We start from the raw sequence: 27877 nt of genomic DNA, 5'->3' as shown, positions 1-27877 counted from the left end.
CAAAAATAAATAAATGTTAAAAAAAAACTTTAAAATAATTTAAGTGTCCAACGATGGATGAATGGATAAACAAAGTGTAGCATACACACACGGTGGAATACTCTACAGCCTTCAAAAAGAAGGAAATCCTGCCATTTGCTACAACATGGATGAACTCAGAGGACAGTACACTCAGTGAAATAAGCCAGGCACAGAACAAACTACATGATCCCACGTGTATTGGGAAATCTAAACTAGTCAAACTCCCAGAAGCAGAGAGTAGAATGCTGGTCACCAAAGGGGCTGTGGGGTGTTGGTCAAAGGGCACATTATTTTTTCACTTACGCAACGTGAATGCAAGAGAGCTGCCACCCAGCACAGTGCCCAGGGTTCACGATATCGTATGGCATACTTCCAAATGCATTCGGGGGTAGACTTCCTGTTAAAGCATCCTTACCACAAAACAAAAACAAAACCCGCCCTCGTGTTACCTCTCCCGAAGTGCTATCCAGAGCCCCGTGTAAACTGGCTTCCCAGGCTTACCATAGACTTTGATAATTTTGCCAAATACATGGTTTGCTTCTCAGCTCAGAAAATCACAGTGTCCCAGAGGCTCTGGTGCCCGTCTGCCTGCCTCCCTAGCCCCGTACGCCTCAGTTTTCTCATACATTCCATAGGGATAGTAATGCTCCCTTTTCCATAGAGTTGTTCTAGGAATTAAATGTCTAATTTGTATAAAATATCTAGCATTTGTATAAAGCATATGGTTATAAAGGTTCAGTAAACGTTAACTCTTGTTATTACGCAGCACTTGTTCAGTTGTATCGCTTTGTTATTTGCATGTTTCCCCACCTAGGTTGGGAGCTACTTACGGTCAACTTCTGTATTTATCTCTGTCTTCCTGCTCCTGTGGCCAGGCAGTGAGTACATGCAATGAATTGAATTGAATTGAATTGAATTGAATTGAGGTCTCACCAGATGGTAGGAGCTACCAGCCCCCAAATTCTTCCTTCTGAAGCCATACTCCAAGGCTGGACAGGCTAACACGAATTCTCCATCTATGGACGAAAAGCAGCAGATGGGAACCAATGGAACTTGGGCTCCACCACCAAGCAGCCACTGTTCTGGTGCCTCGACCACAGATGTTAGCCAGATAGGAATTTGGGAAAGCAAGGAGCAGAGGTCTCCCTTCCAATCTGGGAACAGGGAGTTACCCTGCGTCTCCTTGGTCTGGGGATGTTTCAAGGGAGGCAGATCACTAGAAGGAGGGGATAGAAACCAAATATATGAGCTCTTTTCCTGGAAGGCAAGTTGGTGAACCCAGGACAAGGAATTCTGATATCAGACCAGGAGACAAAGAATCAATCAGTGAATTCATCCAATGAATCAATGAACTCATCCATCCAATAAGCCTGCAATTATCGACAAGAAAGCAGAGGAGGAAGAAGAGAACAGCCAGCGAGGGATCAGTGGGACCAGAGCCTCTTTCTGGTCATCAGGGGAACCCTTAGGAGACATCCTGAGTGTGGGAATTTTGTTTACAGTCCCAGGTACCTTCTGCCTCCCCCTGCTAATTGAATCATGGTCTAGCTCAGAATCACAGGCTGAAATTGACTGCAGGAGGAAAATAGGGAGAACGGTTCATTAAAATCTCTTTACGGACTTGTCTAAGTAAGCCCCTTTTGGAAGTACCACTCTCCATTGGACTAGGACAGGTCAGCCCTTGAACCGATTCCTTAACATGATGAATAATCAGTACATCCCCTTCTGCCTCCAGCGCCGAGAAGCTCCCTTCTCTACTGATTTATTCTTTCATTGACGGGAAGTAAATGTTTATACAAGACTGCTTCACCTGGGTTCCTTCCCCAGTAAGAGACATCACCTGCTCCGAATTCAACTTTTTAAAGAAGTAGGTGGCCTTCTGTTTCCCCAAGTCGGTGTTTTTCACAGCTCCACCGGAAGGGTAAATGTCTCACATCCTTGTTCCTGGTGGTAAAAGACAGTCGGCGGGTTGGCATAACATCCCGTCCGGAACACAAGTTGCTCTGTTCTTCTCTGAGGGTGCATTTGCCCACCACCTGGGTTGGTCACGCTATGCCATCAGTGTCTGTGCCCGTGGCTCTCCAGCCTTAGCGGGCTGCAGGGGCCCCTGGAGGGCTTGTGAAAGCCCAGATTGCCAGCCCCCCCCCCCACCACCACCACCCGGCATTTCTAACAAGTTCCCAATCTGCTACACAGATTGTAAAACTCAGGGCAGAGGGTGGAAGAGACACTTGCTTTTACTGATCTAACTGGTAAGACAACGTGTGGTTACATTAATTGAAACAGTACATTGGAAATGCCTCTGCTCGATTCCCCTCTGGTTTGAATGTTAGTTTAGGAAGACGTTAAGCACACACAGCGGGGGAAGGTAGCGATTCTTAAGTGCGTGTGTTTATTTGTGACTTGAGTCGGGAAAGTTTCCTGACTTCCAAAACATCCATCGGATACTAGCTGGGTTTCTATAAACCTCAGAATTCCGAGGGGATTGGACGCTGAAGAAAGAAAACGCTCCGTTCTATAGGCTATGGGAACTCTTTTTTTTTTTTTTTTTTTAATAAAGGATTCTGAAGAAGAAGAAGAAAATAAGAAAGAGGTACAAAACAGAACCATAATTCACCAGGAGGGCTGAGCAGGGAGCCTTGTTCAATATATGTAAGAGGGAAAAGAGAAGGAGAAAAATCAATCAGAACCACGTGAGTGTTGTTAGTTCTAACAATACCGCAGGTATCCAGAAGGTAATTATATGTGCATTTTATTGTAACAAATAGAGTCGTATTCTCCTCACCCTACACAATCTCTGGCAACGCAGAGGTTCTTTTACAGCGAAGTCTCCAGCCCTGAGCCTTGCCGAGTCATTAATATTTCATCTGAAAGAATGTAACATCTCGCACTGAAACCTGAGAGTAAGGTTTGGACACAGGCATCAAAGGCGAGGATATTTTACCGCCGGAATACAGTGAGTGGGAGACGATTTTTATTTTCTCTTTCTTTATCTTTTAGAAACAGGGAAGATTGACCAAGAGATTCACAAATACAACACCCCGGGATTCACCGGCTGCCTCTCCAGGGTCCAGTTCAACCAGATTGCACCTCTCAAGGCGGCCTTGAGGCAGACCAACGCCTCCGCTCACGTCCACATTCAGGGCGAGCTGGTGGAGTCCAACTGTGGGGCCTCCCCGCTGACCCTCTCACCCATGTCGTCTGCCACCGACCCCTGGCACTTAGACCACTTGGATTCAGGTAAGGCAGGCTTGGCCAGGTTGCTTTATTTCCTTAAACCTCGGTTTCTTCATCTGCAAAATGGGGTTATAACAGAACCTCGCTGGTGAGGTTGTTGGAGGATTAAGAGTGTGAAGGAATGGGTGAGCCCAAGAGTGCTTAGCACATAACCACGTGTGCAAAAGTTACCACTGTCAGCCTCGCTCGGAGCCAGAAGGAGATAAGGTAAGGCACGCGGGAACTATTGACTCATTTAAGTGGAATTAGGAGATGCTAAACCGAGGTCTGCGAGGTGACTGTCAGATGACCCGATGCGTCACTTCCCCTACTTACGCCTTTATGAGTCACTGCAGCCCCACAGTCCAAGGCCAGGGGGCAAGCTTTACCTAAAGCAACACAGAGATTCCTCTCCTGACCGTGTATCTATGTGCATAATCCCGTAGCCTTCCAGGTCCCAAGGGGTGCGTGTAAGCTTGCAAAACCCTGTGGATTTAGTCTCACTCCTGCAGGTGCCCAGACATGTAATTTGAAAGCACAGGCCTACAATAAAGGGCGACTCTTGGCTGCAAAATTAATTGGGAGGAACTTCACGGTCCCCATGACAGCGAGTGGTGGAGAGCCATAGGTCTTTGTTCTCTGCTCTACTCAGCCTGACCTTGGGTCCGTTGGATCACCTCTCCAAGCCTGTACTTTGTCACCATGAGGTGAAGAGTGGGGTGCGATCTCCACAGCACCTCCACATAAGAGCCCGTGGGTGTCCGAAGCAATGTGTAATGTTCCCCAAGCTAAAAACAGGAAGAGGACGGTGGAGGCAATGTGGCTGGAGGCCTGGGTTCCAGCACTATCACTGCCTCTCATTAGCAGGTTAAACATAGACCTGTTTCCTCAGTTTCCTCGTGAATAAAATGGGAGTCATAAGAGGCACCTGGGTGGCTCAGTCAGTTAAGTGTCCGACTCTTGATTGGGGTTCAGGTCATGATCTCACGGTTCGTGGGATCGAGCCCCATGTTGGGCTCCATGCTGACAGCAAGGAGCCTGCTTAAGACTCTCTCTCCCTCTCTGCCCCTCCCCTGCTCATGTTCTCTCTCTGTGTCTCCTGCTTGAGATTCTCTCTCCCTCTCTCTCTGCCCCTCCCCTGCTCGTGTTCTCTCCCTCTGTGTCAAAATAAATAAACATTTTTTTAATGGAGATTATAAGACCCAGTTCACAGAATTCTACATGGGATGATATATTGAAAGCAGTTAAAATGGTGATAGACACGTAGCAAGCTTTTAAAAAGTTTAGCGGCAATAATGTTGTTATCGCGTTAGACACGATTTGCCATGATGCTTGAATGTCCAGTAAAGGCTCCCAAACCCTCCCCAACCCTAACTTCTGATCCATAACTGTTCATCATGTAAACATCATGTGTTTGATTACTTTACGCATACTCCAGCCTGTACCCCGTGTTTATCAGTTTCGGTGCCCTTCTCGTCACTGTGATTCCTTGCCGGGATTTGTGCCGCTAAGCTTTACAAAGCTTTGAAAAAAGCCAGAATTGCCCCACTGGCAGAATAGCCAATTTACAGATGAAACAATCCTCTTTGTTCCTCGCACATGGATTCCTATAACATGATGAGGGGTGCTGTGTGCCAAGGGCACTTATAAAGAATTCTCTTTTATGACTGTTGTCAGGATTACGCAGCAGGCTGGTTTTTCCTCTTGGGCTGACCTGAACAAAAGAAAGCATTCCTAATGCCAAAAGAAGAAAAGGAGGAGTGAAAATATGAGCTGAGAAAAGACCTATGTCAGGACCATAGAGGAACAGAGATTTCTCAGATAAATTCCTCCAGATGCCAGAGCAGACCAAGGCAACACAGGATCTTTGAAACGCTCAGGCTCTTGGGCTGCTACAGGTGCACGAGTCGTGAGCGTGTGTGGTCTAAGTCGGCTGCCAAGAGGCCAGTTTCAAAAGCCTCTAGATGCTACTTTGGGCCGATAGGAGCTCACATTCAGTGTGCTTTAATTAGTAAAGTGCCTGCTTTACGGTCTGAGAGATACAGTTGTAGGGGCCAGAGAGTTTGAGTTCATTTGTTGTTTAAAAATCACGCTTTCCGCGGGACAGTCTCATTCTTTTTGACGGATATGATGAAAATGTGTGTAGGGAACGTTACTGCAACCCAGATATCATGGTTGCACTACGTCATCTAAGGTCCCTTTTGCAGAAAATTTCCACTGGCACTGGGGCACAGCTCTCCCCTGGTGTTGACCGGTCACTGCATGGATCTCATCAGCCACTTCCATGATTGGGGGAATGCTTTTAAAGGAGTATGTGTGTCTGTCTCATGAGCTTTATTAAAGGGACAGAAAACAGCTTATGACCTATGAGGCAGAAGGCTTATTTAGATAACAAGATTTGATTTCTTTTTTTCTTTTAGGTAAATGAGAGAGAATGGGGGTGGCGGGCTGAATAGGGAACAGAGAAAGACCCAGATAAGGGGAGGTTACTTAATAGCAGCCTCCAGTGGCGTAGTGTCAGAGAGGAAGACCTTTTCCTCTATTCTCTTATGTTATATCCACGGGGGCCTGCAAATTAAACTGATAAAAAGCAGATTAACAGGAGAAGAAATGTATTCGTATGCGTTCAGGGGCTTACAAGAGAAAAACTCAATAAATGGCTGAAGCCAGATGCTTAAATGCCTTACATAGTAGAGAAAAGGCCTCTATAGGAATAACAAGTGGGTTTCTAAAAGAAAAAAAAAAAACAGGAGATAAGAAAGTGTGATAATGCTTGTTCATACAAATATGAATGGTCTTTCTGGCTTCTTCAAGGCCATTAAAGTCCCCTGGAGAGAGCACTTGTAGTAAGTTTACTCTCAGTCTCCTTCCTGGAAGTAAAAGCCACCCAGAAGAGAGAATGGCAGTCTCATTTCCCAGAAATTCCTACTTTTAGTCAGATAAAGGAAATTCCAAAAAGATTTCTTTCTATATCTGATGCATCCCAAACGTCCTCAGCTTCAAATCCTCTTTGTACCAATTCTGGGGTTCTAAGTGAGCCCCTATATCAGCAATTTGCCCCCTACTTTGGGGGGAGCCTTTTGCTTTCTTTCAGATGACCTTTCTTACTCTATTTCCACATGAATCTTCGCTGTCAGACATTCAGAAACGACAGTATATACACAAAACTACCATCATCGCCTGTAAGTCGTGTGCTGCCCGAGTCTCCGTAGGTACAGGACAGGACAAGAGTGAAAGTGAGAGCTAATTAGTCCTGGTTTGAGAAAAAGGACACTTAGAAGTAGATCGATTCATCTAGAGCCTTAGAAAGTGTGGTCCTCCACCAGCCACGTATTTCCCTGGAAGCTTGTTAGAAATGCAGAATCTGGGGCACCTGGGGGGCTCAGCCAGTTAAGCGTCTGACTTTGGCTCAGGTCATGATCTCACAGTTCGTGGGTTCAAGCCCCGGTTCGGGCTCTGTGCTGACAGCTCGGAGCCTGGAGCCTGCTTCGGATTCTGTGTCTCCCTCTTTCTCTGCCCCTCCCCTGCTATCTCTGTCTCTCTCTAAAATATAAAAACGTTTTTAAAATTCTTAAAAAAAAAAAAAGAAAGAAATGCAGACTCCCAGGCCCCCACCTCAGCTGCACCAAATCAGCATCTACATTTTAGCAAGATTCCCAGGTGACTCATGCACATTAAAGTTTGAAGCACTTATCCGATGCAGTGGTTCTCGCTCTCAGATGCACCTTTGACTAACCTGGTCAGCTTTTAAAAATCCCGACATCCAAGCTGCACTCGTGACCAGTTAAGGCAAGCACTCTGGAGGTTTGTATGAAGCCGTTACGTGGTGAAATCACAAATTAAAAGGCCATAGTGGTAAGCTTACAAAAGGCTGGGTTCCTCTGACCATTTTGTTAGGAAGCTCACCAAGGCAGAGAAGTCCCATCGGCCTACTTACAACTGGAAAAATAGACTGAAGCCAAACAAACACGAAGCCCACCGAGTGGGGCCACAATCCGTGGCTCTCACGTAAGTGTGTCATGATAGAAATGGCTGCACCCAGGAAGGGGCCTCAGTTTGAGGAAAATGTCAAATTATTTTTTCAGTGTTTTGAATGAGCTGGCAAACTTAATATGAAAAGATATGGGGGGGGGGAATGCTGCTTTAAAATAAAGTAGGTGCATTTATGGAGAATAGGGAGTCCTTAGGATTACAGGGATCTTAGTGACGAAGTAGGTCTACTCACTACATACTCACCCCAGGACATTTGCTTTGCAGAGACCTGGAAATCAGAATTCACAACCTCCACTCTTAGATCTTGTTTTCTTTCTGCTCTCTTACATTTTCTTACATCTTCGATGATGCCAAATGACAGACCCAGCAAAATGTGTTCCAAGGGATGCTGGCTTAATGCGATACGATCCTTTTTCTCTTCCATGACATGCTAAGCTATCCATTCCCTCTGTAAAGCCTTTTGGGGCTCTGTCACTGTTTTCCTAAGTGAGGGACATTGATGGTTGGTCAGGCTGTGCACTGCAAAACTCTAAGGGATGCCATTTGCATTGCAGTCTGTGGCCCCTGGAGCAGTGCAACATGGGGGCCTCGATAGGGGGTCGCTAGATCCTTACGGGAAGAAAAGAGACAAGGCGTTATACAACATAGTGTTGTTTCCTGTTCACTTCTCTTTCAGGCCTTCCAATCTCGTCAAAGAGAAAGTCTCCATGTAGCTCTAGGCCTGCCACCCTTGCTAATAAAAAAGAACAGTCTTGACAGGCAATGGAATTACCTGGTAGGGATATAAAGTGTAATCAGTGCATTTACTCATCTAAGAAATTGGGTCAATTTAGGGGCATCTCTGTGGCTCATTCGAAGTGTCCAACTTTGGCTCAGGTCATGATCTCACGGTCCATGAGTTCGAGCCCCACGTCGGGCTCTTTGCTGGCAGCTCAGAGCCTGGAGCCTGCTTCAGATTCTGTGTCTCCCTCTCTCTCAAAAAGAAAGAAAAAGAAAGGAAGGAAGGAAGGAAGGAAGGAAGGAAGGAAGGAAGGAAGGGAGGGAGGGAGGGAGGGAGGGAGGGAGGGAGGGAGGGAGGAAGGACATTAAAAAAAGAAATGGGGTCAATTTAGTGAAAATAAGCAAATAAATAGTAGGTTTTACACGGCTTTGGCAAAAACAAAAAGGTGAAGCTGGTTCCCACGTGATTGGAGTTTTCTGGAAAACACTGGACAGTTATAACAGCACCGTCACAAACACAAGGGCCTAGTATGGGGCTGGTCGAGTGTAGTTTTTAAAGAGGAAAATAGCAAACAAAATGATGTTGATTTTATTTAAACCGATTCTGTATCAGAAGCATCCACTCAATCTTTTTCCTGCCCAGTTTCCCCCCTCTGAGAACAGGTATAGTCTGTTTCTAAAGCACATCATTATGGTTGTTAGAATATTTTTTTAGAACAGTGGTTGCAAGGTAGAAAAAACAAACCCTAGCTCTGGGCTGCAATTTATTTAAAGGTCACAGAGCACCAGAAAATTGCTGTGATTCCCCTCTCAGAATTACGGGCTCGGTTTTTTCTCTTGGTCACATTCGCAGAATCTCATTTCCTTAAAATGGCACGGATTTGCCCGCAGAAAGACAACTGCAGATGGCAGGGAGCATTCTGCAAACTACAAAAACAAAACAAACACCAGAAAAAAACAAATCCAGGAGTCTGATGCCATAAATTTCCACGCTAAGTTAACGACTCCAAACTGCGTGTCGAGCTGCTTCATGACGCGTGCATCTCAAGTGTTGGGGCGTTTTATCCCATTCACGACATTGGGTACCGAATACATCAGGACCAAAGGCCACAACGTGGGCTCTTTTGTAAAATATTAACTTAGAGGGGCCCCGCGTGGCTCGGTCGGGTGGTTAAGGTCCTTGCGGTGGCTCAGTATAGCAGCCCCTTGCCTGTCAGATCCCAGAATACGGCTCCCCAGGCACTGGCCAGGAAGTCTGAGGTTGCAACCCTCAAAGGTATTTTAGCGCTGGAGAGAGCAAGGTGATTTCTAAAGGCGCCCCGCCTCTACTGCCATGAGTTTTAATGACTCGGTTTCCTGTCTATATTCCAAATGTCCTTTCCACCGTCTGAAGATAAAATATTTTTGTATCTTTATGGGCAAAGGAGTATGGATGTAGCGAACATTTAAAAATTTTTTTTTTCAACGTTTAGTTATTTTTGGGACAGAGAGAGACAGAGCATGAACGGGGGAGGGGCAGAGAGAGAGGGAGACACAGAATCGGAAACAGACTCCAGGCTCTGAGCCATCAGCCCAGAGCCCGACGCGGGGCTCGAACTCACGGACCGCGAGATCATGACCTGGCTGAAGTCGGACGCTTAACCGACTGCGCCACCCAGGCGCCCCTGTAGCGAACATTTTAAAGCTGCCTCTATCAGGGCGCCTGGGTGGCTCAGTCGGTTAAGGGTCCAACTTCCTCTCAGGTCATGATCTCACAGTTCGTGGGTTCAAGCCCCGTATCGGGCTCTGTGCTGACAGCTCGGAGCCTGGAGCCCGCTTCAGATTCTGGGTCTCCCTCTCTCTCTGCCCCTCCCCCACTCCTGCTCTGTCTCTCTCACTCTCAAAAATGGATAAATGTTAAAAAAAAAAAATTAAAAAAAAATAAAGCTGCATCTATCTATTCGGTTTTCTCCATAATTACAAGCTGGTAGTTGGTTTTCTGTACCACCTGCAAGCACTTAAAATAATTGTTCCAGCTCTTATAATTACATCGTAATCATTTCCGAGCAGATCCCTGTTTTCATCCTTACGCTAAGATTGCATGATTAATGCATTTAATCTCTGATACCTAATCTTTTTTATTACATTTTGTGGGTTTTGTATCCTTCGGTGACCAAAACAGTACACGTTTATTCAAGTGCAAGGAATAATTATCACCCCCCTTTTTAAATGCGTGCTCTTCCTGCAAAGGGTCCAAATTGTCCTTTGCTGTAGAAGCCCCCGACGTATTTATGTAAGCCTAAGTCACGGGCGATACCAGAGTTACCGATTTGCAGTCACAGGGTCATTGACGTTGTTCCCAACTTTTGTTTCCATAATGAATAGCTTTCTACACATGATTTCACTGGGTTGGGGGGATGCGTTTTTAATTTTGGTAGCTGTTCTATATCACCCTCCACAAGTACAGGACCTCCAATCCAGTCAGATATGGATGTTTCCTTCCCCACACATTCGCCAACCCAGGACATGGGAATGCTCTTTTGAATTTTGCTCTATCTTATTTGAAAAAAAAAAAAAAAAAAGAATTTTAATTGTTTTAATTTGGGTTTCATTAATCACGAGAGAGACTAAGTCTCTTTGCGTATGTTAACGAGTCACTCGTGGTTATTTTGCTGTGGCCTGTTTCCATTCTTTGACCAAAGAATTATTTACATATTTATATCCTTTCCTCTTTGCTTGCTGGTCATTTCCTACTTGGCTTACAAGAATCCTTTATGTGTTGAGTAAATTAGTATTTTACGACATGGCTGAATGATTTCCTAGTGTGATCTCTAGTTTTTGAGTGTATGAGGGTTTCTTTCCATGTAAATATTTTTAAATTTTAGAGGATGAAATACACAGTGTTTCGTGGCGTTTGGGTTTTATGTCATGCCCCCTCCATTCAGAAATTATTTTAATTATTTCACATATTTTTCTAATGGCTTTGTTTTATTTGTAAGATTTACACATTTAATCTGCCTCGAATTTATTTGGATGGAAGGAGGAAGGTAGGAATCCCACTTTATTTTTTTCCAGCTGGCCAGCCAGGTGTTCTGGCACTGTGGGTGAGCTCCTGTCCTCTCCCCTGCCTTTATCATAGTCACAATTGCCCTTTTTAATTTTAGTCTTTTAAGTTTATTTATTTTGAGAGAGAGAGAAAGAGCTTGCAGGCAGGGGAAGGGCAGGGAGAGAGGGAGAGAGAGAATCCCAGGCAGGCTCCTCACTGTGAGCACAGAGCCCGACAAGAGGCTCGAACTCACAAACTGTGAGATCATGGCCTGAGCCGAAATCAAGAGTCAGACACCTAACCGACCGAACCACCCAGGTGTCTGGACTCCCTGATCTATCGCGTTGATCTGATTCTTCATGAGACGGGAGCAAGCGGTGATGATGATTCAGCTTTTATACCCGTAGTTGATATTTCATAAGGTTGGTTTCCTTTTCATGCTTTTTTCAAAATTTTCCTATCCTTACACACTGACGCTTCCCACGTGATGTTAGAATTCCTGTCATTTCGTTGGGATTCTCTAAAATTTGATTGAGATTGAATTGTATGTGTAAAGTAATTGCAGGATAATTGACACCTATGCAAATAATATTTCCCTGCCCAGCAAGCAAATGTCTTTCCATTTATTGTCTTCCCTCCCCGTTATTCAATATTCATGTAGATATACCTTTAAAACATTTCCTGATAAACTCCTCAGTTGTTTCCCTTTTTTGTCGAGGCACAAAACCCAAAAGCAATTAAAAACAAAAACAAACACAGAAAAAAACCTCGTCTTAAGGTGAGTTACTTTGGCACCAAATTACAGCAGCACCCAGATGAATGCTTGATTAAATATAAGCGAGATGAGGTATGTGTACAACAAGGGCCATCTTTGAATCCTACCTGATGTGTAACCTATCATACACATATTCACATTTTAAGGATTCTTGCTTGGGTAAGTCTTAGCAGAGTTGGGTGTTGAATGGTATCTAATGCCATTTCAACATCTATGGGCACGATCATGTTCTTGGATAAAGTAATGGGGTGAATTATAGCAATAGATCTCCAAATCGTGAACCGAGCGTTCATTCCTAACATTAACCACATTCAGTCATGGAGAGGCGCTGACTCAAGGTATAACTAAAGTAATTTTACTCACACTTCGTTTAGGTTAGTAGTTTGGTTTTTGTTTGTTTTTGACGTTAATAATTCTTGGGTGAAATATGTTTATAGCATCCTTTTACTTTTTGGCTGGGGGAGGAGGGTGCAGATATGGGTTTTATAAACTTAGGCCAGCTTCATAAAAAGGAGCCATCCTGCAAGAAATGTGGGAGGCCTCTAGGAGAGCAGTCTCACACTGACCAGAAAGAAAACCTGGACCTCCCTGCTGCAACCACAAAGGCTGAGTTCTGCCAACAACAAGAACGAGCTTGGAAACAAATGTTTCTTTAGAGCTTCCCGACAAGAACTCAGCCTTGGCGACATCAGATTTCAGTCTTGTGATCCCTAGCCACACCATACTGGGTTTGTCCATTACCCTCCAACTCGCGGAGTAACAAACAAGTGTCATCCAAACTTAAATTGAACTAAGAATCCCCTGGGGAAATTGATGAGTAAGGTTGAGTTGGGCAGAGATGGGTTTGAGAGCCTGCTTTTCTGACAAGCCCCCAGGTGATGCCGATGCTTTGGGCCCAACGACCTCACTGTCTGTGGCAAGGATATAAATAGCCTTGGAGCGTCCCCTGTACCTTGTAAGTTTAATAGACTCACTCCCGGGGCGCCTGGGTGGCTCAGTTGGTTAAGTGTGCGGCTCAGGTCATAATCTCACGGTTGGTGAGTTCCAGCCCCGCGTCAGGCTCTGTGCTGACAGCTCGGAGCCTGGAGCCTGCTTCAGATTCTGTCTCCCTCTCTCTCTGCCCCTCCCCTGCTAACGCTCTGTCTCTCTCTCAAAAATGAATAAACGTTAAAAAAAATTGTTTAATAGACTTAACCCGTAAAACCAATGGAGCCTACTGGCTTGTTCTCGTTTGTTTTTTAGTGGGCATACCTCTTTGACAACCCCCAGTTTCCTTTATGATAATTGGTTTCATTAGATTTGCTTTCTCATCTATAATAATTTCTGTTATATTGTATTCTTCCAGAAATTTGTGCTTTTAATCTAGGTTTTCAAATTCATTTCCATAGAGTGGAACAAAATAAGTTTTTATAATTAGTATCCATTTTCTAGAAACTTTCTTAGTCAAATATCTTATACTAGGTTTAGGGTTTTCCCCTTTTCTTCTTAGAGTATCTGACTTTTTTTTTTTTTCTCAAAGAACCAGCTCTGGATTTATTTATTCTATCATGTTTCTATTTTCTTTTCCCAGATGTTTTTATCTTGACTTCTTTGAATATATATCCACTGCTCTTTAACTTTGTGATTTGAATGTTCAGTGATCTCATTTTCATTACTGGCGTGTGTATGACATCCTCTCACAGAGAAATGTGAACCAAAGTTAACAAATCTAAGGTCCAAGCCCAGGGCTCACTCTTGACCGCACCTCCCAGATGGCAGATTCCAGATGCAGTGTCTTGGCATGAATACTTTTAACCAAGGCACCTGAGAAGCCTCGAGAGCCCACACAGCCTTTCCAAGTCACTGCAAGAACAGAGCTGGCGGGCTTGTGCTTTGCAAAGCCACGGGGGCCGTGGTGAAGATATGAGGGACATAGGTGGCTCAGGTGTGGGCAGCAGGGTGCTACCCCCTTTCAGCCTCACCCCTGCACACCGTCCCCTCCTCACACCTGCTACTTCCTAGTGGCTCCCGCACCTGACAGGGGCAGAGGGCTGCCTTCCCCCAAAGCTTCCATTCTTCCCTAACCAGGACTCTCTAACTTTCTACAACTCCACTGGGGAAAAATCCGAAGGGGCTCAAACCTCCAGCTTTGGGACAACGTGTAAGGCCCTTCTCTCCTGCCTCACGGGGACTTCTTTCAGTCCGGTTTTCCCCACCTCTCTTGCTGTCTTCCTTTCCCCTTGTCCCTCGCAACAGATTTGAAAGCCAAGAAGGTTAGGATTCTGTTGTTCTCTGTGCTCTGCATGCCCCCCCCCACCCCGACCCCATCACACCTGGCCCCATCCTTGGAGCCCCGCCTCTCCCAGATCTGTCCCTGGCTGTCCTCACTCAGGGCCAGGAAGGGCAGAGGAATACCCAACACGTTGCTATGGTGACTTCTCCGTGGACCACAGAACCACAGACTCCAGTGGGTGCCACTCTCCATTTTTGCCTCATTCTCGTGTCGTAGCAATGTTACGAGACGCCCACAGAAGTGATGCAGGTTTGACTTCCGTGTGGTCCGGGGATGTCTGAGTCTGACCTTGGTTCCAGGAGCCACCCGTCTGAAGCCTCCTCCTACTGTGCTGTGTCTTTGAACATCCATGCATATCCCTTGGAGGCATTCAGGGGAGCTCAGCATCTTCCAGATGAATCCAGCATTGCTTCCTTTACTGACTCTGTCACTCAGAAAGACTATTTTGTCAGAATCCCTGGGTGTGAATCCTCCCGAGGGAATCCCTGCCAGTCGCCCCCGCCCCCCGGAAATGCTAATTCTACCTTTGCTGGCAAATCGGGGGCCTTGTGTCCTTGCCTCTGATTTCGAAAGTCACAGAAACGTTACCCAGATGAAGTGTTTGACCCAATGCCATCCGCTCTTCAGGGGAAAGTCCCTCTAAACACGGCCAACAAACAGGCGACAAGTCGTTTCGCTCGTTTGGAGAGATCTTTGGTGGATTCCCCAGGCTCTGCACAGACTACTCAGAAATGTCTAAAGACCCAGGGGGATTCTCGATTCTGCGGCTGAGTTTCCTCCAGAGAGTAACCCCGGAAGGCTTCGGGGAAAAAAGTAAAATCAACTTTACGTTAAAATGTGCATAAAAATCCAGATGAATGTGGTTGCAATTATTTTCAACCTAGGGATGGACACGGGTTGCTCTGAAATTTCCCGCTTAGAAAGGCTAAAGGCGATTTTCGAGAAATTACTTGGGAATTTTAACTTTTAGAAGACTGGAAAGGATAAAGACAGAAATGATAGCTTCGATTTGTGAGCGACTTGAACGCTTCAGCGTCTGGTTTTGTTCTATCCTCACAGCGGCCCTATGTGGTATGTGTGGACGGTATTAGCCACATTTTCGTAAAGATAAGGAAAACCAGGGCCCCTGGGTGGCTCGATCGGTTAAGCATCTGACTCGTGATTTCAGCTCCGGTCATGATCTTGGGGTCCGTGAGTTCAAGCCCCGCCTCAGGCTCTTTGCTGACGGTGTGGAAACTGCTTGGGATTCTCCCTCTCCCTCTCTCTCTCTGCCTTTCCCCTGCACATGCACGCATGGGCACACACATTCTCTCTCTCTCTCTCTCTCTCTCTCTCTCTCTCTCTCTCTCAAAATAAATAAACATTAAAAAAAAGATAAGGAAATCGACTCACAAAATTAATGCATTCATTCTGTCAATGAACCAACACCTCAGTGGCTGCAACTCACCTCTGGCTGCACATTAGCATCACCGGGGCAGTTTTTTAAAACTCCCGATGCCTGTTCCCCATCCCTGAGAGATTCCTCATGTGCAGTCAGGACTGAGCCAGCGGCCCCAGTGTTTACAGCACCTCGCCCAAAACTATACAGAGAATAGCATGATCGGGTCTCAAATTCAGGTATACCCCATTTTTCCTTCCTCTCAATAGAAACTTTAAACTTTAAAAGAATTTCAGTCCCTATTCAGAGTTGTGTTCCTCCCTTCAGACATCTCTTAAATATAATGCAGGAGTCTGAAATAATAACTGTGTCCCTAGAGGCGAAATCCCCGCTGCAAAATACACCTTCCTTTTTCTTTTTCTTTTCTTCCCCCCTCCTCCACTTTCTCTTTTTCGATGTGGAAGAAATCATACCGAAGACTGCTAGAGCCAATTAAGTATTTTTTCACACTCTGTTGACCCAAAAGAACTGTGTTAGAGCCACATGGCTGGTGCTGGAAGTTTATCCCATCCTGGTAATGATGTGAGCCAGCACTGGGGAGGAATCTATTTGTGGAAAACACCGGGAAGCTTTCATTGGTTTTACAGGGTTCTTTTTTGATGATCCTTAGTCATTCCACCTGCCAACAAGCAAAGATGGCTGTCTTCTGAGATCCAAGGTTAATTCAAGAAGAGAACAGCTCAAAAGATAGCAGAAATCTCTAGCTTGAGAGTTGTATATTCAGTTTTACGAGGTCAGCCTTCTTGGAAGAAAAGGCATTGTCTTGGGATTGGAATTAGAAACGTTCACTTGTGCTAACACAGCCGAAAAGAGTATTTCAAAAGCAAGAGCCCAGCTGGGCATTGATAAAAGACTTAAAATGTGTGCAGAATTAATTTTTAAAAGTACTTTCTGTCTGCTCACCCCCCACCGCTTCGAATAGACCACACAGTGGAGCCAGAACCCCGTCAGCGGGCTGTGATCTGGGCGAATGCCGCTGTGGTCTGAGATACGCTCCCCACCTAGACACTGGTTTCTGAACTCTTAGGGATAAAAAGGGTTAATTTTACATTTTGAGGAAATAGCAGTGGGGCACCTGGGTGGCCCAGGCAGTTAAGTATCTGACTCTTGATTTCGGCTCAGGTCATGATCCCAAAGTCGTGGGATCTAGCTCCGTGTCAGGCTCTTTGCTGGGAGCGGAGCCTACTTGGGATTCTCTCTCTCTCTCTCTCTCTCTCTCTCTCTCCCCCCCCCTCTCTCCCCCCTCCCTCTCTCCCCCTCTCCCTCTCTCCCTCTCTCCCTCTCTCTCCCCCTATCTCTCTCTCCCTCTCTCCTTCTCTCTCTCTCCCTCCCCTTCCCCCTTCCCTATTTGCACTATCTCTCTCTCACACACAAAATAAACATGAAAGAAAGGAAGGAAGGAAGGAAGAGAAAAGAAAAGAAACAGCAGTTATAACGCGACCTCCTACAAAGCCCAAACCGAGTGGACATTGACAGACCAGTCTACAGAGAGCAGGACCGTATTCATCACCTAAAACAGAAGACAGCATTGCCCGCAAGTCAAGATATAGATGTTATAGCAGATTAAATGTTTTTTAACGTGCATTTGATTTTTCACTGTACTACCTTGAAAGACGTACGATGGTGACAAAAACAAATCAGGAATATCCAGCTGCTTCCAAAAGAGCTATCCACAGTCAAATTATGGCCTTGGAATCTACTGGAAATCTCCATAAAGGGGGAGTAAAAGTATACGTTCATCCTTGCCTGATTCCTCATATGATGAAATGTGCCTCAATGTTCTCACGAATGAGGAAACTCATCTCTTGGGTAGATAAAAAAGCTATTTTCACCAAGCTTCCGCACCATAAATTCTGGAAGTCCAAAGCCTTTACTGAGACGTGCGTAACACCAAGTGGACATGTTTCTCAGCAGAAGCCCGGAGACCATGGCCTCAAGGTCTCCTGAAGATATTGACCTTCTGAATGGTGCCAGCTCAAACACCTGTCAGGGAGGAGAGGAAGTACAGCAGGAAATGTCTTTAAAAGATGCATTTTTGGCTCATTCGCTACGATTGGTATCTTCTTGCCGTCTTTATTTTCTCAGCCACCCTCTCCTTGGAAACTGAGACTCTTTCCACTGTCGAACAGACAACCAATTCTTGCTGGGACCGCTTTGCCAACAGTTAACCACACATTGTGTTAGCTGGGACCCCTGCGTAGCGGGGATGTTCACCAGGCTTGATGAATGTATCTGTAAATGGTGACCCAGCACGTCCTCAAGTGACAGTCACTCTGGTGCTTTGGAATATTGGACAACCATGTTCCTCTGTAGCCACTGGCCTTCCCCCCTGAGCTGGCCGCCTTCTCTCAACCTCCACCCATATAGGTACCAGCAGCAAGGAGACAAGATTTCTCTCAAAAAAACGAATCAATTCCAGTAAACCAATCATATTCCCCCATATCTGGGGCTTCTGCACTCCTGATGACACCAGCACGGATTTATTTACACCTTGTGGCAGAGGAATGCGGTGACTGCAGAGCCCCGCAGACAGGAGCGTGACCCTCTTCACCGTGAAGGGAAGGCCACACCACCGGGCTCCCCAGCCCTCGCTCTGGGGCTCCCTGATCTAGACTTTCAAGGCTCAGCTTGAGAACCACAGCAAGATGCACAGAAGTGTCTTTAATGAGTCCACAGGGCCCACATTTAGGTGGCGGGCACCTACCCGCTTCAAGACTGAACACTTCCGTGCGGCGTAGCCTGCTCCGCAGGAGGGAGAAGTTGAGGGAGTCAACCTGTGACAGCCGGCTGTCAACGTCTCTGACCCACAGTGCCTGTGACATCATCCGGCAACAGCTCCGACGACAGACTCATCAACGATTGTAACTAACATGAAAGAAGGAACAGTTTGCCCACCTGAGAAATAACAGAACACCTTTGCCCACCGTGGAAATGGACGCCCAGTGTCTTACCTGTTTATTTCATGGAATACCAAGACTGAACTCATGTCAGTAACGAGCTGTTTCCAACTCAAATACCTATTATGGGCAGTTGGACAAAAGAACATGGTGTTCAGCCTGGTCTGGGAATATCCGTAAATCTTTCTTCCCGAAAGGCAATTGAGACAACTCAGAGTTGGCTTTTAAAAAAAAAAAAAAAAAAAAGGAAAGAAATGGAAGGAGGGAATCTAATATAATCAATTGCCCATTCAGATCTTTTGTGTAAAAGTTGGCATTAAACAGTCAGGGACGCCTGGGTGGCTCACTTGATTAAGTGTCTGACTTCTGCTCAAGTCACGATCTCACGGTTCGTGGGTTCGAGCCCCGCATCAGGCTGTGTGCTGACAGCTCGGAGCCTGGAGCCTGCTTCCGATTCTGTGTCTCCCTCTCTCTCTGCCCCTCCCCTGCTCGCTTACTCTCTCTCTTTCTCTCAAAATTAAAAACTTTAAAAAAAAACCCTTTTTTAAACAAATATATAGCAGGTGATGACCAGTTCCTGTATTCTGTTCGTTTTTACCTAATTGACCTTTTTCTCACCAAATCTCTGACAACCAGGCAGGCAGCTGCCACCTGCTCTTTCCTTTAAGAAGCTGGAAATGTTGGGGGAGGGGGGGCACCTGCATGGCTCAGTCGGTTAAGGGTCTGACTTCAGCTCAGGTCACGATCTCACGGTTCATAGGTTTGAGCCCCACATCAAGCTCTGCGCTGACAGCACGGAGCCTGCTTCAGATTCTCTGTCTCCCTCTCTCTCTGCTCCTCCCCTGTTCGCTCTCTCTCTCTCTCTCTCTCAAAATAAATAAATAAACTTAAAAAAAAAAAAAGAAGCTAGAAATGTTGAGGCGCCTGGGGGTTTCTGTTGGTTAAGTGCCCGACTTAGACTTCGGCTCAGGTCACGATCTCACAGTTTGTGAGTTCGACCCCCTGAGGCTGTCACTGTGGAGCCTGCTTTGGATGTCTGTCCCCCTCTCTCTCTCTCTGCCCCTCCCCTGCTCCCGCACACGCTCTCACCCTCTCTTTTTCTCTCTCTTTCAAAAATAAACATTAAAAAAAAGAGAGAGACTAGAACTGAAATGTAAGCCTTGTGTGATTTCTCAAGTCAGAAGCCAAAAGTCCGTAATCCCCTCCCCATTTGAATTTGGAATTCTGGCTGGCTGGCTTTTTGCAAAAACCGAGGTGAGGGCATAGATGTAAATACAAGACTCAGGCTCGTGGGGATGTGTGCCACATTCTGTTTGCCTGGCTAAAATCCTGCTGGCCTGGAGAAGTCTCTACCTCCTGCAAACGTGATCAGCCGTCACCTCTCTGAAAATAAAACAACATCCCCTTATATCTTCAGCATCTTAGTCGGCCACCATTTGTTTCCATAGGCTTCTAGAACACCAGTCAGCAGTGAATGGCTAGAACAAATTATTTGAAAAAAATAATTTTCTGCCATCGAGCTCAGACTGGAAGAGAGAATACAGTGAAACGAAACAAAGACGTTGGAAAGAACAAAGGCACATATACATCATCTGGCCCAGCCCCCGCTGCAAAAATCATGCTGCAATCTAAATTAAATTATAACTAATAGCAGTTTTGTTCGAGTATCTCAAATTATCACTTCAGATGCCGAAGCTCAAGTGGTTTCCATGGCGATGTTTTCTCTACGAGATGTCAGCTAGTATCTAATTTTTTTGTCCCTGATAGATGACAACCTGAAGCTTTTAGTGCCTTTGGTTTTGGGGGTTTTATGTGAGATAATCTCGATTTACTTTTGTATGCATTTAAATGTGTGTTTTATTTGCCATTGGTTTCTGAGCCTGAAGTCTACAATTTTACATATTTTGAAACTTAGTAAATAAGAACTACAACCACCTCATTTATCTTGTGTACTAAAAAAAAAAAAGAAGAAGAAGAAGAAGAAGAAAGGCTTTATTATTCTGTCCTCTCCCTGCCTGCTCAATGGGGCAGGCAAGAAATTGGTGGCTAAACAATTCAAATCTCTTTTTAACATTCTGTTCTTGCAACTGTTTTTTAAATCATTTATTTGTACTTAAGCACCTGCCCGGAAATGTCTTCTATTTTTCACATTCCCTAAATGTGATTAAAAAAAAAATTATGTTCTAACAGTGACGGTTTAAGGCACAGTTAGCACGGTTCCTGATTTCATGATTTCACAAGTGTTTCCATGGTGGTAATAAGCATTCTCTCTGTGCTGTTTGGGTCGGTGAGGGACTCCTATCTGGGTCCAAGGCAGGCCGCCAACCACGGGGAGAATAACTGAGTCTTCGTTGCCTTGAGACCATGCAGTTGTGTTGATGATTTGATAGAGCCGGTGTAGACCGTGTGCAGTGATGGGGAGCCGTGTCCCCTGGGCCTGCTCTTACAAAGTTTGCTTTCACATCAGAAACAGTTCAGCTTAGTGTTTTTGCAAGTCGTCTCTGGAGCCAGTTTCCTGGGTTCAAACTCTGGCTCTACCACTTACTGGTTATGGGACCTCAGACCAGCTTTTGGCCTTCCAGAACCTTCCAAAATGGGATGAATATTGGGGCGCCTGGGTGGCGCAGTCGGTTAAGCGTCCGACTTCAGCCAGGTCACGATCTCGCGGTCCGTGAGTTCGAGCCCCGCGTCAGGCTCTGGGCTGATGGCTCAGAGCCTGGAGCCTGTTTCCGATTCTGTGTCTTCCTCTCTCTCTGCCCCTCCCCTGTTCATGCTCTGTCTCTCTCTGTCCCAAAAATAAATAAACGTTGAAAAAAAAATTAAAAAACAAAACAAAACAAAACAAAATGGGATGAATATTGCCAACTTGCCGGGGTTCACATGAGGCTGAAATGGACTTAAAGGACTTAAAACAGTGCCTGGCTTGGGGCGCCTGGATGGCTCAGTCAGTCAGTGTCCGACTTCAGCTCAGGTCATGATCTTGCTGTTCAGAGTTCGAGCCCCACGTCAGGCTTCTGTGCTGACAGCTCAGAGCCTGGAGCCTGTTTCAGATTCTCTCTTTCTCTCTCTCTCTCTCTCTCTCTCCACCCCTCCCCTACTCACGCTGTCTCTCTCTCTCTCAAAAATAAACATTTTAAAAATTAAAACAAAAAACTAAAAACAGTGCCTGACTTGTAGGAAGGGCTATTATTATTAGTCCCTAATTACCTTGTTCCTGAAATTTGAATTTCACCTGCCTTTACATTTTGTACTCCACCACGGAAGGAAAACACTTCTAGGTTGATTCCACCAACCCCTTGCTGTCCTGGGCCCTAATGAGTTTCATCTGTGAAGAAAGTGTCATCCAAACGATGACTAACCTTATAATCCTAGAATTTAGGGTTTTCCTGTTCGTCACGTATAAACAACCTGCACGGTCCCCGGAGCCCTTGTTGCGCGATGTCCCTTACCTCCCAGGCCGGCAGGGGTCAGAATTTGTCCCCGACCCCCAAGAGCCCCGGGGGTCTCAGCTGCCAGGGAGAGGCACCACACTCGTCTCACACAGCACACAGGATAAGAGGTGCTGGTTAGACTGTCATTTACTTTCCTGACAAATCCTTCCAGGAACGCAGCAAAGGGAAGGACAGAACATTCATCCTTTCTATTTTGCGGGGGAGGAAAGTGTATTTTTACTCACCCGGCTCTAAGAACGGATCGCTGTACGGTATGGATATCATTATGGGAACCCCCCCCCCCGCCCCCCCGCCAGGCCCACTTTTACAAAGTTTGTTTGTTGTTTCCTTCTTGATTTTCAACCTGAAGGTAGAGCAGGAGGAAGAGGGAAAGGACACCGGTGCTGAGCCCTCAGGTGGCTTCTCGAGTGGCAAAGACAGTGGAAGGGGACAGCGTCCGTGCGTTGAGGGTGAATCCGACCCATGCCTATGTTTGGAGCCTGTCATATATGTTCCCTCTCTGGCAAGGAGGGCAATAGTGTGCTTTAGCCCAAAGCCTCAGCCGAGCAATCGAACAAGCATGAGTGTGGGTGGAGAATGTCTCATCATGGATTCCTCCAGCCCACGGTCTGCCTGCTCTACGCCAGGTGGAGAAAGGGAGGAGCGCCAACCTCTAGGTGTGCAAAGGAGACACGGTCTGTGTGTGGCCAGTGTAATGGGGATGGCCAGACAGACAAGAGGACGTACACAAGGGAAATAAACAGAAATGCACATGCTCCTATGAGACCCTAAATCAGAGCTGACACAACACCATGCTTCGACAGTCATCATCATGTTCTATCACTTGGAGACCCAGGAGAAACGTATATTGAATATAGTCTTTGGCTGTTTGAGGCAGGTCTGGTCTTGACACTGTTAATATCTAGAGTCTGGTTTTTTGGGTGTGTGTGTGTGTGTGTGTGTGTGTGTGTGTGTGTTTAAGTAGGCTCCACCCACAACATGGGGCTCAAAGTCATGACCCCGAGATCAAGAGTCGCATCCTCTCACAACTGTGCCAGCCAGCCTGTTGGGACCTATTCATGCCATTTCCCAAAATATAGGTTCCTTGATTCTGCAGCACCACTAAAATTGCTCTGCTCTCCCGGCAGACGGGGGATGAGATGGAACAGAATGGAGTCTGGTCGTGGATGAGCTTTGTCCTATGTCTTACTTACGTCTCTTGGTTTCCAAGTTTTCATACGTGCATTTCCCAGAGGATGTTGGTACCCCGGGGTGGGGGGGGGGGAGGGGGCGGGGAGGACGGTTACAGTGAAATCATTTCAAATATATCTGTCAAAATAGCGCTTGCTCTGCTTGGCCAGGATAAAATGGATATGCCTCAAGGGAGTAAGGACTCACGTGCATTAGGACAACCAGACTTAAGTTATAAATGAAGCCATGAAAACAGGGATGCTTATGCGAGAAACAGAACCGTGCCCTTGAATTTCGTGAGGACTTCGGTTGTACCTCAGGGTTTTTCCCACTGGCTGTTTTCTGATAATAACCAAAGACCAGTGGACACAGGAACCATTAGTAGCTTTTCTATATTTACAGGCTCCAGGCTCTGAGCTGTCAGCACAGAACAGGACGTGGGGCTTGAACTCATGAACCGCGAGATCATGCACTGAGCCGAAGTCGGATGCTTAACTGACTGAGCCACCCAGGCACCCCTGGGCTGATTTCATTTTAGCGAACGTCTCATTAGCCATAGCTGCCTGTCAGCACTGTTTGTCATTGGGAACATAACTGAGCATGCCTTTAAGAGCTTGGCTGCCGTGTAGGGAGTGACAAGAATTCAGACCGATCGACCTTGACAAGAGGGCCAGATACGTAACCCAGGTGGCTAAGGATAGTTTTAGGAAACAGGTAAGATTTGATGGACAGAGAGAGGAAAGGCAGGGCAGAGGTGAGGGGGGCGGAGGGATGAGCCAGAACGTGTCGACCAGGAAGCATCAGGAGTCTGTGTGCCTAGAATGTCAAGTTGGAAAAGTGGCCCCGGCAGAGAAGGAGCAGGAGAGAAATTCAGCTCAAAGGAGGCCTTCCTCCCCCTACAAAGGATTTCGGATTTTGTACGAAAGGCGATCCTGGGATAAATTTCCATGTTCTCTTCTAGCTGTTCCTGTTCTTCTTGGGTCATCTCAGGTCACACCCACACCTTCCACTACTGGTTATGTCAATAACTTCAAGCGATCCAGAGAGAGGGGCGTACACACCTCTCTAAATATCTGTGTTTGTCTGCAGTTTTGTGGCCAAGGATGCAAAGCCGTACAGTCGGTTTTGGAGCAGAGAGAAAGCGTGATGTGTTCTCCCATCGACATTACCTGAAGCAGAGAAGCAAACAGCTTCATAGAGTCACGACTCTCACATAATAGAATAATCACAAAATTGCCACTGTCATTGTTTTTGTCTCCGTACTTCATATATTTTGAAGGTTTATGTTACTTAAAAGTGGTGAGGAGATGGCTGTGTTTCTCAGAAGGAGATGAAAAATACGAGCCACTCATAAGATACCAAATGCCCAGTAGACGTCTCCATCTGGGTGTCCCAGAGGCACCCCAGGCTCAGTACCTCTAAGACAAAACAGATTTCTCTCCCTCATCCCCTAAACAGGCTCCTCCTGCCACAGGCCCTGCCCAAGCGGAACTGTCTGGATGCTGGGACTTCCCCACCTGGCTGCCTCTTCAGCCCTCAAAAGGCAGGATGGGAATGAATGGCTTAGGAATTAACCTTGCCTGGTTTCCAATCCCATCTGGGCCACTCAACAAGCTTGATGGCTTTCTAGGAAGATATGGACTAAATAGTGTCCAGAGAAGGGTAATTAACGTTGTCAGAAGGCCTGGAAACTAGGTCAAAGATGAGTCGTGACAGTATGAACTTTCATCCTCGGAAAGAAACTCGCAGTCTCTCGGTCTCGGAAGGGTGGTTTATGTCAGTAACCAAATCTTACCATGACCTATGAGTGTATGAGTTGTAACGTGGCAACTACAAAGCAGCTTTAGGCAATTTACTGTAACTAGATAGGGTCGTGACTAAAACCACATCCGTGCTTTAAATTAGTGTTTTGACTGTGTAAACCAAACTCTTCAATGAGGCACAGAAATTCCTCATCAGTAACAATTTTCATCTTTTTTATTGTTCACTGTGGATCCCCAGCACTTAGAATGGTGCCTGACACATAGTCGGCGTTCTGGAAAGATCTGTTGAATGGCTGAATACATTCATTTGTCACATCCACAAATAATCCTTCTCTGAAGGGAACACTCAGGTTTAAAGAAGAAACCCAAGGTTTCCAGAAATATTATTTGGAAACCATTTTTATTCACACGGGATGATTTTCTGATCACCCTTAACATCGGGTGATGAGCCTACAAATGCAAGGTCATTGCATCCTTGGGCCGACACTTGGAATTTTGAATATCCGTCCATGCTGCCCACACCAGAAAGTCCTAAAGGGCATGGGGAAAGTCACTGACTACAGTATACTTCATGTTGGCTCTGCCTTTCCCTCTCTCCCTAGACATGGGATTGGACCAGTTAAAATAAGTACACAATAGGGGTGTCTGGGTGGCTCAGTCAGTTAAGCGTCCGACTTCGTGAGTTCGAGCCCCGCGTCGGGCTCTGTGCTGACAGCTCAGAACCTGGAACCTGCTTCGGATTCTGTGTCTCTCTCTCTGTGCCCCTCCCCTGCTCATGCCTCTGTCTCTCTCTTTCTCTCAAAAGTAAATAAACATTTTTAAAAAATATTTTTTTAAAAGAAAGAAAAGTCCCCAGGACTCAGAGTTAAGTTCTTTCATTTGTGTCTTTCTTAGCGTCTGCATTTTAATTAAATCGACAGGCTTGAGTGGCACTGGTGGCCGAGCTGATTTGGAATATGATCGATCCAGGAACAGATCATTTTTCTGGTCTTCAGTCAGAGAAAAGCTGAAGTAGCATTTGCTGGTAGGATCTGAAATCTCTCTGGTGGCCCTATTTCCTGGGGAAAAGGAAAAGAAGGGCTCTGCCTACTTTTCATCATTATCCTGGGGATCCTTCAGAGCAGAGAGCTGAAGGAGGAGCCTTACGAAACCCGAGTCCATAGTGAGATCCTCCTTGAACCCTAACACAGACCTCTTTCCTCCATGTGCACACATTTAATTATGCAAAATAACTCGTTCAAACATTTTTTAAATACCTAACTGATGCCATCCAGTAACCATGGCTCTAGACTAAGGTGATCTGCTGAAGGAGGAAGCTACTTCCGTTGGAGTATTTGCCTTAAACCTGAACGTCTAAAACAGAGGCCCAACGAATATGAAATTGGTTTTGAGGTTACATTAGCTCGTATGGATGGTAACAGATACTCTGCCGACCTCTAGAAAGACTTCAGGATCCGTTTGTCTTTTGCGTACTTGAAATTTATCCTAGAGAAACACCTAACTGTAATATAACCGGTTCTGATTTTTTTTTATAACAGGGAAAGAAATGGAAACTTTATTAGGCAGCGTATATTATTCTCAACTGTTATGAAACGTTACCCGCTTACACATTCCTGACATGCCCTATGTTTTATTACAGTCATGCAAAATGTTCACTTAAAGACATGATTCCTTTTTAAACTAAAGGTATAAAAGGCTCTACAGAAATAGCCAATGTAGATAGAAAATAGTAGCTGAGGCAGATTTCAGCCAAAGGTGAGAAAAAAAACATTCTAATCCATCAGCTTGTGTGTCAGTGGAACGGAAGCAGGACGGCTCAGGTAGCTCTAAGATTCTCTCATATTCCTCCAAAAGACTGATCGTGCTTCTCTGGGTCTCATGTCAGACAGAAGAGCCGAAACGGGTGGAGGCGCTGAGACGTGTGGAAACGATGACAAGATGGGCCTGTGAGAAACAGAACTCTCCTCTAGGGAAACAGGAAGTGCTGAGGAGTTGTATGAAAAAATGTCCACATCAGGTTATTTGGGATTACTAGTATCCTTGACTCTTACACTTGACTTTTCCATTTCTTCCTCTGCAGCCAGTGCTGATTTCCCATATAATCCAGGACAAGGCCAAGCTATAAGAAATGGAGTCAACAGAAACTCGGCTATCATTGGAGGTGGGTGATGCATAGCACAGGCTCCTCACCTGTGGAAAGTAAGAATTGTCCGTAAATGCGTCGTCTTAAAAAAACAAAAACAAAAACAAAACCATCATCTAGATTTTTACTTGATTTGTTTTGTTATTTATTTATTTTTTTTTTTATTTTTTTTTTCAACGTTTATTTATTTTTGGGACAGAGAGAGACAGAGCATGAACGGGGGAGGGGCAGAGAGAGAGGGAGACACAGAACCGGAAACAGGCTCCAGGCTCCGAGCCATCAGCCCAGAGCCTGACGCGGGGCTCGAACTCCCGGACCGCGAGATCGTGACCTGGCTGAAGTCGGACGCTTAACCGACTGCGCCACCCAGGCGCCCTTGTTTTGTTATTTAAATATGACTAAGGATTGTGACCTACGGATATGGAGACACGGATGTAAATGTAACCCGGCTACTTTAAAAAAAAGATTTTTTTTTTTAATGTTTATTTATTTTTGAGACAGAGACAGATCGCGAGTGGGGGAGGGGCAGAGAGAAGCGGACTCGGGGCTGTGGGCTGTCAGCACAGAGCCCAACACGGGGCTTGAACTTGCAACCCATGAGATCGTGACCTGAGCCGCAGTCAGACGCTTAACCAACTGAGCCACCCGGGTGCCCCGTAACCTGGCTGCTTTTCAATGCTGACCCGTAAGAATGGGATGGTCGTGCCAGGCTAGCCAGAGCCTGAACAGGCAGGCCGGCCATCGTGCAGGAGCCACAATAGCCTCCTCCCTCCTCTCTTTTCCCCTTCTCACTCCCGCACATCCCAAAAGGCCCAGGATCACTTATTGCAAAAACAGGCAGGAGTGTGCCAGTCTGGCTGCCGTTATCTTAATAAAGATCATCAGAAAATTAATAAGCCAGGGTATCTAAAATATTCCAGTGTCTTTTCTCCCCAGGGACGGCTGCAGAATAATTGAAGCCTCCTAGCCCAGTCCTTCTTATTTGGGTTGGT

At 45.9% G+C, this 27877-nt stretch overlaps 1 protein-coding gene across 1 annotated transcript in view; it reads left to right on the top strand.

Annotated features, from left to right (window-relative positions):
* The window catches only part of CNTNAP2 (contactin associated protein 2), a 1981254-nt gene that overhangs the window by 1944802 nt on the left and 8575 nt on the right, over positions 1 to 27877 (top strand). Inside the window, exons 22-23 of the mRNA XM_086687667.1 lie at positions 3022 to 3261; positions 26823 to 26903. Of these exons, the coding sequence (XP_086543793.1) occupies positions 3022 to 3261; positions 26823 to 26903 (321 nt within the window). The remainder of the gene's footprint in view (positions 1 to 3021; positions 3262 to 26822; positions 26904 to 27877) is intronic.

This window comes from Puma concolor, chromosome A2, assembly GCF_028749965.1.
Source record: "Puma concolor isolate L17-30 chromosome A2, mPumCon1.1.hap2, whole genome shotgun sequence".
NCBI lineage: Eukaryota > Metazoa > Chordata > Mammalia > Carnivora > Felidae > Puma > Puma concolor.
This window is presented reverse-complemented; position numbering and strand designations above follow the sequence as displayed.